Raw genomic sequence first — 13,983 nt, 5'->3', positions numbered from 1 at the left:
CGCTTTCGTCATCCACCCCTAACGGAAGTAGGATTGGTGTTCGAACATCACGTTCCCGAGAGTTCGCTCTGTCGCAACAAATTTACAGATATTCGCGCTTACCTCGCCGGCAGTACGTGACAACACCCGTGTTTTAATATTTGACTTATACAGGTGAGAGTTTTTACTTTTAATTAGGAGGGAATCTTTGGGAGCCTTTAGCCTTTTAATGTCTCTCGTTAACCCCGGAAGCTAACGTCGCCTAGCCACCGGCGACGTTTCTAGGGTTAAAATGGCTACAAACAGTTTAAAATGAAGGTTTTTCCGCTACTTTTTTACCAGCGTGAGTTACGTTAAACGGACTATTATGATTTTTATTATTAAACCCCTGATTAATCCTATATACACAATGCACAGTTACATAAGTTATCTTTAAAGTTTTTTGTTGTGAACGAAGAAAAAATAAATGTAATGTAACAAACGGACCCAAGTCGTGTTATCTTATGTTGAGCCGAACTCAATTCGGTTTATTGAATTTAACCTGATAAATTGTAGTGCATTTAAATTGGGACTTGGTCACTTTTTTCACCGGGGTATAGAATAAGTCTTTTTAAATGGACCTAAGCTAAATGACTACTTCTCAAAAAACATTGAAAAATGACTTGTAATGGCTTAGATATTATCTCATCTGCTTAACCACTGCCTATTAAAGGGATGAGCAGGTATCTAAGCATATTGGTTGCAATTTTACCTTCATCATTGACATTTAACAAATACAGACTTGACTATATGCTGAAAACTGAATTCTAAAAAGGTGTTTAAGCTCTGTGAAAACAAGCAGCATGTAATCTGTCAGTACATTTTGACCAGTGTAGGTTTCTTCATAGATTATATCGTAAAGCTTTGGCATGTCATCCAACTGGCTTTTAACATAAAACGTGTTACATGTCTTTATTGGAAGTGGGGGAAAAAAATGCTGATTAAAGAAAGGTAACTTACTTGTCTCATTTTGTTGTCCACTGACAGAGGAGTTGTTGGATATTTGATCTGCCTTTACAGATGAAACAATGACATTTAATAAAACTATGTAGCCTTAAAACTAGAGCTCACTGTATGAGTAAAATGCATCTTATATATAACATCTTCTCGGTACAATGAAAGATGACCCATTGTTGTAATCTGTCATTGTGTTACAGGCTTAGAAATGTAAGTCCTTTAAAAAAAAGTTTTGCTCTCCTGAAATTAGGCTGACAGTTTTATATAAATGTATAAACTAGATCAGTAAAGACCATTAAAAAGCAGAGGCACAACTCCATAGTAAATGTATGCCAGAAAATCAGGAGTGTTATTGCACTAGATGATATTAACCTTTCAACTCAATTCATAATATGTTTTTTTCTATTATATGAAAGAAACTGATGCATTTCTACTTTTCTCCTTCAAAGACACGAGGATGTGTGAAAAAAGTCAATCTTGTCCATTTATAGTACTACCTAAACCTTACTCAGTTTAAATTGGTGAAATATTTCATTGAATATCAAGTTAGTAATTTGTACTTTTTGTCCTTTTCTCCTCTGGTTCTTTGTTTAGTCCACCTGTGTCAACCACAACCATGGTGTGCATTCCCTGCATTGTGATTCCTGTCCTGTTGTGGGTCTATAAGAGGTTCCTTGAACCCATCATCTACCCTGTTATTTCACCCTTCATTCAAGCGTTCTGGAACAAAAAAGCTGTAACAGACACAAACACTGATCAGAAAGGCAGTGAAAATAGCAATGGGACTTACAAGGTAAGACATTTAGTGTACTATTTTAAGGTGTAAAATTAACCTTGTGTTATATTTATTAACTGCCTCACTTAAAAAAACAAATTTCTGTTTCAGCCCCAAAGCAACGGTGAGGTGACTGCGAATGGAGCTACTATAGCAGCTGATAAGAAGACAGACTGAGTGCTGCCACTACTTCCCATTAACAAAGACTACAAATATTCCTATAGTATCATTTAGAGGAAACATTCAGTTTTTTTCAAATAATGTGACTATAAAGCTATTCAAAGCTTGTTTTTAGTTTTTCTTTCTTCTGGCTGAGATAACTTCATTGTGTATTCTGTTTTTTTATTGCTGTTTGAATGAAACAGATTAAAGCACTTTAATGAAACTAAGGATGATAGAAAGCTTTCAAATAAATGCATATTTATCTCAAGTCTGACCTGCCACTTTAACTACTCTACCTTTCTGCAGAAATTGATGCAAAGACATCACAGCATAGATTCGTTTAAATAAAATGATTGTTGTAGTGCTGCTACTCATAAAAATGGCTAAAGATTGGTCGTCTTTTTTTTTTAACTGTAATCGGTTGTCCATTTTCAAAGTGTGAAGAAAATAAAAAGTTATTTATATGGAAGATACTCATTCTTTTAAACATACTTTGAGCATATGGTTTTCTTACAAATAATATATGAATCCAGTCTAGTTGTAATAAATAAAAGCTGATTTGTCATTCAATAAAAAATCAGCATTGCAGTTTGATGACAATATTTGATGCAAATTATTTTTTTTTTAAAAAAGCTAATCAGGAGATTTTGATAAATATATTTTCTGAACAAGTGGTTTAAAGCATAGAAGAACCAGATTGTAAAGGTCTTTTGTTGGTAACCATTTGTGTTCATAGTTAGAAAGAAATGTACAGTTGTACTTTTTGATTTGAATTTAAATAAAAATGAATTAAAGCAACAACTGGCTTGGTTTCCTCCAGTTAGACATCATTATTATAAATCACAATTATTGCATTTCCTGCAAAATTATATATTCTATTTTAAGATGTTATTGTGAAAACGTTTCAGTTCAGTCTACTAAAAAGCTTATGTATTATTGTATCATTGATGTCTGATACACCAGTGATACAATCTATCATTGCTGTATTGATGCATTGCATCGTTATACTAATGTATCAACTATGCAATAATGGTATTAATTTCTGCCATAATTTATTACTTTTAATGAAAATATGTGTAAAGTGCAACTTAAAACTATCTTATTGGAATGTATGTGACAGACCAAAGTAGTGCATGACGAAAGAAAAATAGACGGTTTTATTTATTAACTGTCTCACTTACAAAAACAAATTCTGTTTTAATTTTTTAAAATTAAAACAGAATATACATATTTTTTAAAATGTATATAAAAAATATACATTTTTTATAATCAAAATGTAGAGATTGCATTTCTATTGTTCCTTCTTGAATTAGTCACTTTGCAGAACTGCCTTTCACTCTAAGTTCTGCTGCATGTGAACATCTACTGAATGATTGATTCATTTTCAATCATTTCAGATGATTGAAAATGAAGAAAAGCCTTTCTGCAAGATGATATTAGTGCCTATTACTGTGGGGACGCTGTGTTCAGGGTTATATACACAGCATTTTGCAGGAAGGCCTTAATGTTACACCATGGTGTCATCTAACCAGATAATCTCCTTCCTTCCATAAAACCATCTGCGAAGGCCAAAAATGCTTAAGATTGAATTTTGAGTGGACTCTGTTAATAAATTTGGGGTTTTGCATATTTGCACGGCATTGCGAATCTATTAAGGTGTATATCTAGGACAGAAAGAGGCATATGACATCACTTAGTTAGCTTTAAAATAGATATACACTTTGCATTGAATTACATTTAGAACAAATTAAAAACGTAAAAAAAGAAATTGATTTGTTTATGCTATATCGAAGAAATGTTGACACGCTTAAATCCTAAAACCAGAATACTCGTTGGAACAGAAACCTGCATCTGTTTACGAACAGACGACGTCACTCACGTAGAGATCATCACTCACATTTCGTCATTACGCAATGGGTGGCGACGTGGAAAACATGGAGGAAAGGGGTCCGTAGAGTTAGGCTAGCAGTGTAAATGACTTTGTAATTTCAAGTGTTTTCCTCTTTTGAAATAAACCCGGTAAACAGTCGGTATAAAACAGCTTCTTTCCGGAGAAGCTCTTGGTCATTAACGCTGCTGAAGCCAAGAGGAAACAAAGAAACTGCGAGAAGCTTTTGTGACAGGTAAGCTGAGCTGTCAGCTGATTGCAAACAACCAGTGAACGTTAGCTTTCTCCTCAATAATAATTCACCAACTAGCTGTAAAATGTCCTCATCAATCATAAACTAACCCTGGCGTGTCTCTCTCGGTGCTGTTCTGACACCAGTTTCCTTCGTTTAGCGTCAGAGATGTTGAGGCACTCCTCAATTTCTTCAGTTAAAGCCAGAAAATTGCTACCATTAACCAGACTCACTCATATGTGTGAACAGAAATGACGCTTGAATACGTTGCAAACTTCACATTTGCCACTATATGTATTGATGTAGCTACTTGCAATGTCTGTTTTTAGTTTACTGCGGTGACTGAGCACTGCTATGTACATATGATGCACTGCACCTGTTTGCTAAAGGCGTGTTATTAAAAGACAACTCAATGTCCTGGTTGATAAGACGCTATCCTGTTGGGTGTCTTCAGTGACTAAATGACCTGCTGCTCTGAGGTGTTTGCATAGTAAACCGAAAAAAAGAGGATTTGGACATTTGCAGTGAGTACATACAGATTTTTGAGCGATTGTAGCTTTTGGTATTTATAAAGTGATGACTTGGCTGTTTAGATAAATGTAGTCCAATTATGTTTTGTCTTCTTGTTCAGTGAATGTTAATCACAGTTGTGATTGCAATACCAGTGTGTTGCGATTTCTGTCCTCCAAGTTACTTTACAGATTGTATGAAGTAAGTTAATATGCTGTTTTCTTACAGTCCAGTTGTAGAGTTGAATGCAAACACATATTCCATTCTGACTATTACTAAATTCAATGCAATATAATTTCAGTGCTCAGTCAGCATCAGTTGGTAAGATATTATTTTTTCATGGATTTCTAATGCATAAACATTTTCTCTATATTGATTTCTTTGTAGAATCTTTTGATAATGATCACAATACGGTCTCAAATTAAAAGTTCAGTTTCTGGCAAATGTTCTGTTTCAATATAAATTTAAAGAACAAATACATATTAATTAATTAAACAATAACTGATGCATTTATTTTGAAAGATTATCACAAACTATACACCAAGTTCCTTTCAGAATTGTTGAATTGTACAGATTAATATTGACACCTTCTCTATAAGAAACATATTGATGCATAAATTTGAAGTGTGAATATGTCTGAGTACCACCAGAAAATGAAGCAAATCAAGTTCTTGCTGATGTCTGCAGTCTCTTCTTTATCTTGTTAAAATGCTTAAATAATGGTGGTCCCATGGACTTACCTGTTAGGCCACATTTTCTATCTGTCTTTTTGAATTTTAAGGCCTAACCTTATCATTCTTTTTGATGTTTTCTGTTTCTCATTAAATTATCAAAATAGTTTCATTTTATTGCCCAGCACTGCATCTTCTCATTCTGTGAACTAGTAGCTAACACCAACAGGAAATGGATTTAAGTCAACTGACAAATGGCGCTCCTCTGGTCATCACAAACTTCTAAACACTATGAGTTATGTTGAGCAATGCAGGATTGCAGAACCAGTTGTATGACAGAGGAAAAGACGTTCAGCAGAATGAGTCTGCAGTTTGTAGCAGAGAAGAGACACCAGTTCATTATCTGTTGTCTCGCTGACCAGAGAAATACATTGATGAGTAGAATACGATGCAGGTAATGCCAAGTTATGAATGGTTGGTAAAAACTTTTCTTGTATTTAAATGCGCATATTTAGCACAGAATTATAAACTGATTTGGCTATTGATTTACAAAGTATGTGGCAACAGTGGAAAGGAACGACTCCCAAAGCTCTAATTTAAAGCCCAAAATAATTTATTGTATTATAACTGTATGCATGTGCAGCTTGATACTGGTAACTAATTTATTCACATTTGCCTGCGAGTCTTGGGAAGTAAGCTAATGCTACATCAGCAGTTTTAAGTAAGGCATCAAAAGGGAAAACCTTTGGTCTGTATATTACAGACTGGGAAAGGTCAAATATAAATGGTTTTCTTTTTTCATATATTTGAATATTAAGTACATATAGGTGAAGTTAATGGTTCATTCAAAGTATAATCAGTTTGTAAAATGTAATTAAAATGTGTAAACTGGAATTAAAGAACAAATGGCCTAAATGGATGCATTTTCTTAATTACTTTTCACATCGGAAATTAATATCATCATTTGTTATAGCATTTGGCTCATGCCCAGAAAATAAGGACTGAAGATCGGCAGGTGTGGCTGAAAGAAGCCAGGAAATATGGGAGCGAACACCAGCCAGGTTACTGACCTGTCCGAAAACACCAGCCTGAAGGCCCTGGTGGGCACAGAGACCATATCTGAAAACGACCCCTTTTGGAATCAGCTCATCTCCTTCACCTTTATCAGCCCTACAAACAGGTAAAAAACAGAAACAAAGAAACATTCTGAGTATTTTAAAAATCGTGTTGAAAATGTTCTGTCTTTCTCTTTGCCATTTCTGTTTGTGTACTGCTGAAAAGCAATGGAGCAGTTTTTACAATTTCTAGTTTGTTGTTTTTTTATTCACTAAAAAGTTGTGTATTTACAATTTTGACACTAATTTCTTCCCAGTAAGCTGGTGGTGAGAATAACATAAAGTCAGTGTTAAGTGTACATGTTTTCCTGTCTAGAAAAGGAAGTAGTTAATCTTTGTCATAGTGACATGAACACATCTTTCTAACTTGTGAACTTATTCAAAAATACTTTGTAATTTTACTTGCATAATGGTTTAGTATAAAAAAATTAACAATGTTTTAGCTATGGAACAAATATTTATTTAATTCCTTTGCATGCTTTTGGAATACATTGGCAAAGTCCTTCAAATTTGTACCCAGGATGTTTTGTAAGCTTTGATGCAAAATGTGTGCAGAGCTCGACCGAGTGATGACTGGGTTTCTGATAAGCTTCTGATTTTTGTTAACTGTTAACATGCAGACCCCTTGTTAAAAAGTGAATGAAAACGAGACATGCATTCCTGTTTGTGTTTGCCAGCTAACTTTGTTTCTGTATATACATAGTTGTATGTTAATCCGTTTTAGGATTTTTTTTTGTCATTCGGTGGAGTGGTTCTCTTTCAGGTGTATGGGTGAATTCACAGGATGTACTTGAGACAGAATGAGGGTAAATCAGCTGTGATCTGTTGTAGCAAACTGTTGGTAACAGATTCCTTAAGTCTTTTAGGATAATCCTACATGGATCAACCTTGATCCATTTAGTTCATTTAGGTTGCTTAGTGTCCTGAATATTACGTCAAAGTGAAATGATGTCTATAGGAATAAATTGGCATTCTTAGAAAATTGCATATTGCCTGAATTTGTTTATTTATTTAGTGTTGTCACTCATACAATATCTAAGCCTTTTCAGATTTATTTGGTTTTTATGTTTTAGCAACACCTAAATATTTTGAATGCTCAAACAAATGTTAAGAATTAGACAAAGATAACCTGAGAAGATGTAAATAACAGTTTTCAGCTGATGATGTAATTTATTATAGAAAAGATAAACAATGCAAACAAATCTGGGGCTATGTGGAATACTTTGGCACATTCTTATTGAATACTTGTTTTTATTCACCCAAATTGTGGGGTTCAGAATTGGACTTGCTGGAGTCTGCTTTGGATCATAGTCGAGCTGCATGACTCAAGAGTGTTTTAGCTTTAGGTCAGAAACTGATAGCTGGTCACTTCTCTTCTGGCATAAATTAAACTGCAGGCTTACATTGAGTATGACATCTAGGTCCTGTAACAACAAAACAATCCCGAACCATCACATTGACACTCGTATGTTTGACTTGGGCACAGCGTTCTTCATGTAAAGTGTAACTTTTGGAGCAACTTCCAAAAAGTTCAAATTTGCCCTCATCAGTCCAGAGAATATTTTTCCAAAAGTCTTGGGGATCCTTAAGATTCCTGTAAAGTTTTTTTTTTTTTTTTTTGTTGCATCTTAGCCTTCGGCTGGGTGAATGGTTGAAGAAATTAATTTTCTCCTGTAGTGGGCCCTGCTGCATCTTCTCTTTGAAGGCAATAGGCTAGATATATATGAAAACCTTTTAGATTTACATATGCAGCATCATGGAGTAACCAAAACAATGTTTTACACTCAGACGGGGAAATGCAAAACATCATCTTTTTAAATGTGACTTATCAGCTACTTATTTCAGAAAGAAAAGGTTCAGAATATAACCTTTGTAAAATATTATGCTCTAACAGAGTGTAGCTTTAATAAAATCTTTTTTTTCCTTCATTTTCAAATTTCACAGTGGAGACTCGAAGTTACTTGAAGAGGCTGTCATCCCACTGGCCAAGACTCTCAGTATGTTGGATGTTTACATCACAGCTGCATTTTTATGTTGGGAAAATGAGCACTTTATATGAATTTTATCTTTGTGTACTCCTTCTGCAATTTTTAATTGTTTTATGGTTTTTATCTTTTTTTTTTTTCCTTCTTCAGTTCAAAACAATCCCAGGACGGGAAACTTTGGTGCTCTTGTGAGAGTTTTTCTGGGCAGAACCAAGGAGCTGAAAATTTCTACAGAATGCCAGGAGTGAGTATGAGAGCATGTCTGAGTAAAAAAAAACAAAAAAAACAAACTTGTCTCATTGCATTAAAGATGACAGGGGATATGAACACTGTTGTTGTTTCCTATGAGAGAAATGCTAATTCTGTGTATAAAAACTCCACAGTTACTAACTAAGCACAAGTTTTAGGCACCGATAATCCACAGATTATTGGTGCCTAAGTAATTTAAACCTCAAGGTAACTTAAAGCTTAAGCTTTTTATTATGTTTGTCATTCTGCCACTTCCTCAAATTCATTTTGAAGCAAACGTAAATTGTGGACTGTAACAGTTTCAGTCTATCTATTGGATAATTTCTGTTCCACTCCTTTTACATTTTACATTGTCTATGTTTCATACAGCAACATCTGTGTTTTGAATGATCAACTTTGTTGAAATAAACTTTGTGTTAATCATTTTATCCCACATACCACCTGTTTTTCCTGCTGCCCTCTAGCAGGCGCTACAGGCCCATTAGAACCAGGGCAAACAGACTCATGAACCGTCTGGTGATTCTTGCTCATTTCACTCCTGTTGCTTTTTTCCTCATCCTGATACAAAATTTCTTTGCTTAAACTTAAGTGTTAAATAAATATATGGATAAAATAAACTGCAAAATATTGTGATTTGTTTCTGTTTTGTCTTTCTGCCACAGTCAATTATTCATCTGGCAGGCACATAATGCACTGTTCATGATTCGCTGCCTGGTGAAGGTTTTCATCAGAGAGATGAGCGAGGAGGAGCTGCAGCAACAGTTCTCCTTCCAGGAGAGGGCGCCAGGCTCCTGTGGAGGTGAGCTCCATCAGACTGAGCTGTAAATATTGAGATAACGATCTAAAATAGCTTAAAGTATTAGTTTAAGCTATATTATTACAACAATCTAAGGAAAGCAGTGATTGTGAATCAAAAAATGTATTGATTTATGAATCGATAACATAACTGTGAATATTTTTTACATTCAGTTGCACTTAAACAAAGGGAATTGTGTTCACAAGGAATTATGTTGAATAAAAACTCAGATGTGCATGTGTTCCCTCCATTGCTTTGTATGGTGGTTTGATCTAAGTAGTTATTTAATTAGAAATTATTGTTTTAGAAGCTGGGAGTGAGGACCTCTTGGAGGAGCTGTTGTTGAATCTCGTTCACCTGATTGTTGAAGTGCCCCTGCTGTAAGTATATCCGAGCATGTGAGGATATGAGTGTCGGAGAAACATGCGTCTGTATTATGAATGGCAATATCCTCTAGTGCTCTTATCAAAAGTGCCCTTTTTGATAATTACCATTAAAAGGTTTGTAACTATTAATGGTAAGTTTGACGTGTGACTACAGAAGTATTTTGAAAATTTCTCTTTAAACTAGTAATAGTTCTTTTTGTCACTAATTTGTCTTTAGTCCCATCCTTGATCTTTCACTTCTTATAGCCTAAGAAAAAGAAAAACCGTTGTTGTTTTTACCTCTAGCTGCACCAGCAAGCTAGAGGTAAAAGCTGGGAACAAAATAAATTGTGAAATAAAAAAAAGGAAATTATGTGTGAGAAACATCTGAAGGCAAAGAGAAAGTGATGTAGAGGTGCAGCGAAAAGGCTTGAAATGAAAGTTCATGAACGTTTCCAGTGAGTGGGAGAGAAGAGAACATAATGTTTGAAAAATAAAATCAGCCTTTACTCCCACTGGGCAGAGCACACACTAACTCTCTGAATTAATGAGGGAATATTTCACTGAGTGGGTGGCTCATCAATGGGTGAATTATTTGACTGACAGTCTACAAGACATACAGGGAGACTGCAGCTCTGCACACATCCCCTTTGCTCTCCACAGAGGCTTGTTAGCCATGTCAAACCAGTTCTCACAAACCGGCTGACATTTGGTATTTCCTCAATACTGCAGTGTCCACTTTTTTTCTAATCTCATGTCTGTACTGGGTCAATTTTGACATTGTCTTCTGTCTAACTCATTTCTTTTCAATGCCCCTTATTCACTATTATTATTTTTTTTTCAGTTGTCTTTGGACATCAAAACCTGGCTCTTGTATAAATGCATTCAGCATTCCAACATTATTCATTGTTTCAAGCTTAAAGGCTCCCTGTTTTTCTTCCCTTCGCCACTTTGTGGCTGTCGGCCCATTTCCTCCGTACGTGCTGCTGCTTTGGGAATCGGGCCATTCTTTTGGTGTAGTCTCTCCAAATCTCCAGCAGACTTCTGCACCTTTTGTATCATTGTTTCACATGAGAGATGGATGGTTCTTTTTTTTCAGTCCAATATAGAGCAAGCAGAAGCCGTTGATCAAATACTGGCTTATTGACTGGTACAAAAAAGAATATGTTATTATCCATTTACTGATAGGTTCCCTGTAAATTATTTGCTTAATCAATGGAAAATCATGCAGTGGAATTCAGGAACATATAAGCATAAATTTGAGCTTTAAAATCTATATTTTGTTCAAGCAGATTATTTAGAAGTCTGTCAGGTCTTTAAGTTCAAGACATACTTTATTTCTTTTAAAATTTTGACAAGTTTCCTATTTATATTCATTTGATATCATTCAATAAGGGAAATGGTTTTCTTATTTCAGATTTTTTTGTTGGATGCAAGCATCATTTTCTTGTTTGGTTGTGAAGAGCTCATTTTTGTTGAATTATGTGGAGATCATAGTTTAAATTGACTTTTTTAAATATTTGTGATTAGCATAAGTAGCACAGTTGGTGCAACTAAATGCAAATATCCCTTCAGAATGTAAAGTCTCATCTTAACTCTGAGATTTCCCAAAGGCTTGCAAACGTTTATAAATGTAGCATGTTAAGTGGTTGACAGGATCTGAAAGCTCAGAATAATAAAACAGCAACTTTTCTTTCAGATGTTCAGTCTGCTGGTGTCTTCCTAAATAGGCTCCATGTCAATTTGCACCTCTGTCAACTATGTGAAACCTCTGTAAAACACACATAAACAGATGTCCTGTCAGCCATTCAGTTACCTTTTAAATAGGTTTTGGCATTCCCCAACTTTATTTTGGCACTGATAATAGATTTCACTCTTCTTCCTTCAGTAGCAACTTCAGTACTGAAGAGTGTTATAGTGATCAGGTGGAGTTTACATATGGTTTGCTCAGCGATTTGAAAAAGAAATCTAAGTCTCCTATCAACCACTCAAGTGTCAGCGCTGACTGTTGTCTGCAAAGCTTAATATCAGATGATTCAATTAACCGGGTGATTTTTGCGTATCTTGTAAATGGTAATCATTCCTGAAACTCTGTGCTCCTAATCCTGCAGTGACATCACCTACAGCATTCTGTTTGAAGCAGTGACAACGTTACTGATATTCTTCTCCTATCAACTCTTCCACAAAGACATCCTCCGAGATGGATTAATATACCAGCACATCATGAAGGGACGATGGTGAGAAGTGCATTCATTGTTTTACTGTAAAGTATTGTTAACTTGACTCTGAACCCAAAGTTTATGCAAAGGTTTAATGAAACTGATTATAAAAAGAGTTTCTGTTTTGGGTCTGGAGGAGGCGTGTGGCCTATAGTCTGTATGCTCTTCTATATTGCATTGCATAATCGTTTTAGATTCCTCTAAATTGATCATGCAGCACAATCAATGTACGAACAAATAGTGTTAAAACTGTCTTGTACTTGGAAATAGCTAGAAACCCTGGGACTCAGTAGATTTGTTATACACAAAAAGCAATATTTAAAGCTCTAGACACATGGTCCAAAAATAACATTTATTGGGACAACTAGACATTTTCTGAAAGATATAATTTATTTTCGGATTTTTTTTTAAAATTCTTATGTGCTGAGGAAGTTGGACCCTTGCCAGCTGCTTAAGAAGGATGTAATTATTGTAATTCATAGTTAAGGTGTTCATGTTTCTTGACCTTTATTAAACACAAACTTTTATTTATTTTACTGGAATTTGATGTGAAGGACAAAAGAATAGAACCCAAAGCAGAAATGAAAATTAAACTTGACTTTGCAAATGGAAATCTAAACAGCCTGACTTACACATATACTGTAATTAGCCACATTACATTTAATGTCCCTAAATAAAATCCATTGCAGTCAATTACTTTCAGACGTCACCTAATTAACACTTGGTAATCAGTCACCTCTGGGTAATTTTACCTGCCCAAAGGTCAAGTCAAAATCCAGACCAAAATTTAAGAGAATTTGTCAAAAGACTTGAAAACTCAAAAATGTATTCTCAGGCTGGTATAGACATACCCTGAGGTTTGTATTTCCATTGTTAGATGATGCAACATCTTTAGAAAATTTTGCATTTTATTGGTTAAAATGCAACATGACAGATTACTGATTTGACCTGTTTTCTTCTCGTTCCCATAGTTTGGAGCTGACTAGTCGACTGGTGAAGACCTTGCTTTATAACTTCATCAGGCAGGAGAAGTGTCCTCCTCCTACAGCCCACATCTTTGAGCCGAAAGCTGAAGGCGGCCTTCTTTATGGGCTGGCATCTGGGGTGGCAAGTATGTACACAGTCTTAAATAATAGAAGTGCCCTGAAACAAAACAGTTGAGGCATTTTTTCATTCATAACTTGGTTCATATCCAGGTTTACAAAGGAATAAGGTTTTAGACTGATAATGTAACTATTTTTAAATAATGCAAGGTTTCAATTTAGATCTTATCATTGAGTTTTTTTATTGCAATTTTTTTTCTGGTAGTCTTAGTTTTGTTCTCCCTCTAAATCTGTGGTCTATGACCTAAAAATGAAAATAATAATTAGTCAATTTAATTATGTTTTTTTTCCCCCTTTTCAAGCTGTTTCTTGTAAATTAGTTTTTGGCTCCTGCAGGCCTAAGACATGTTCCAAGAAGACATTGGGGTCACATGCTGGGTACTTTCATAAGCATAATCACATATCTGGCATTAATTGTTAATTTGCTAAGGCAAAGCTGTAGTGTAAATTAAATTGAGTTCTTATTTCTGCTTGTAATCAAAGAGTCAGAGAAATCTGATTTATGTGGATGAGAGTGATGCGTCAAGAATAAGCATAGTTTGAGTATTTCGGCCTGCTTGGAAAGGTCTGTGTGTGTGTATTGAATGTTTGTTTGAATGTGAGAATAGGGCAGGGTTTCCCCCACGGATATATGCTCTTTGTTGGTTGTTGGTTGCAGATTCCTATCAGTGAGCAATCACCATTCAGCCCAGCCTGTCTGTCTGTGGCCAGTTGATCGGCTTGATGAGTTATGGTCCCCTGTCCTGTTCTGTAATCCCCTAGAGCCTGTCTGTCTGCAGACGCCTCCCTTATGCACACACACAGGGGCCGACAAAGACACAAACTCTTTTATGCCTAAAGCTCAGAAAGAACACTTGTTTTCTTTCTCTGTGTCAAATGATTAAAAGCATCAGGAGATGTGGAAAATCTACAACAAATGGATGTTTTCCTATGTGATT

The 13,983-nt window shown here is 35.3% G+C and overlaps 2 protein-coding genes across 4 annotated transcripts in view; both read left to right on the top strand.

The window, feature by feature from the left end:
• The first annotated feature begins 9 nt into the window (after positions 1–9).
• On the top strand, positions 10–2,713 carry c8h18orf32 (chromosome 8 C18orf32 homolog). Its single transcript, XM_005798625.3, has 3 exons — positions 10–153; positions 1,570–1,768; positions 1,862–2,713. Exons 2-3 carry the CDS (start codon positions 1,592–1,594, stop codon positions 1,925–1,927), a joined length of 243 nt encoding a protein of 80 aa, XP_005798682.1. The 5' UTR covers positions 10–153; positions 1,570–1,591; the 3' UTR covers positions 1,928–2,713.
• A 1,105-nt stretch (positions 2,714–3,818) lies between these two features.
• dym (dymeclin) overlaps positions 3,819–13,983 on the top strand; it is a 47,365-nt gene continuing 37,200 nt past the window's right edge. The window contains exons 1-8 of one of the 3 annotated variants that reach the window (XM_005798624.3): positions 3,819–4,035; positions 6,187–6,393; positions 8,273–8,325; positions 8,464–8,557; positions 9,225–9,361; positions 9,669–9,738; positions 11,835–11,960; positions 12,914–13,053. In XM_005798624.3, coding sequence (XP_005798681.1) covers positions 6,254–6,393; positions 8,273–8,325; positions 8,464–8,557; positions 9,225–9,361; positions 9,669–9,738; positions 11,835–11,960; positions 12,914–13,053 — 760 coding nt within the window. In that variant the 5' untranslated portion in view covers positions 3,819–4,035; positions 6,187–6,253. Of the gene's footprint in view, positions 4,036–4,470; positions 4,557–6,186; positions 6,394–8,272; positions 8,326–8,463; positions 8,558–9,224; positions 9,362–9,665; positions 9,739–11,834; positions 11,961–12,913; positions 13,054–13,983 lie in introns of those variants that run through there. The other 2 variants (XM_023338678.1, XM_023338679.1) reach the window with 2 other exon arrangements.

Source organism: Xiphophorus maculatus, chromosome 8 (assembly GCF_002775205.1).
Source record: "Xiphophorus maculatus strain JP 163 A chromosome 8, X_maculatus-5.0-male, whole genome shotgun sequence".
NCBI lineage: Eukaryota > Metazoa > Chordata > Actinopteri > Cyprinodontiformes > Poeciliidae > Xiphophorus > Xiphophorus maculatus.
The sequence above is the reverse complement of the archived record's forward strand: the minus strand, read 5'-3'. Positions and strand labels throughout refer to the sequence as shown.

Coding starts and splice junctions, on each gene's coding strand:
- c8h18orf32 (XM_005798625.3), top strand. CDS start 1,592: ATGGTGTGCATTCCCTGCATTGTGATTCCTGTCCTGTTGTGGGTCTAT. Junction 1,769..1,861: donor ATAGCAATGGGACTTACAAG/GTAAGACATTTA, acceptor TTTCTGTTTCAG/CCCCAAAGCAACGGTGAGGT.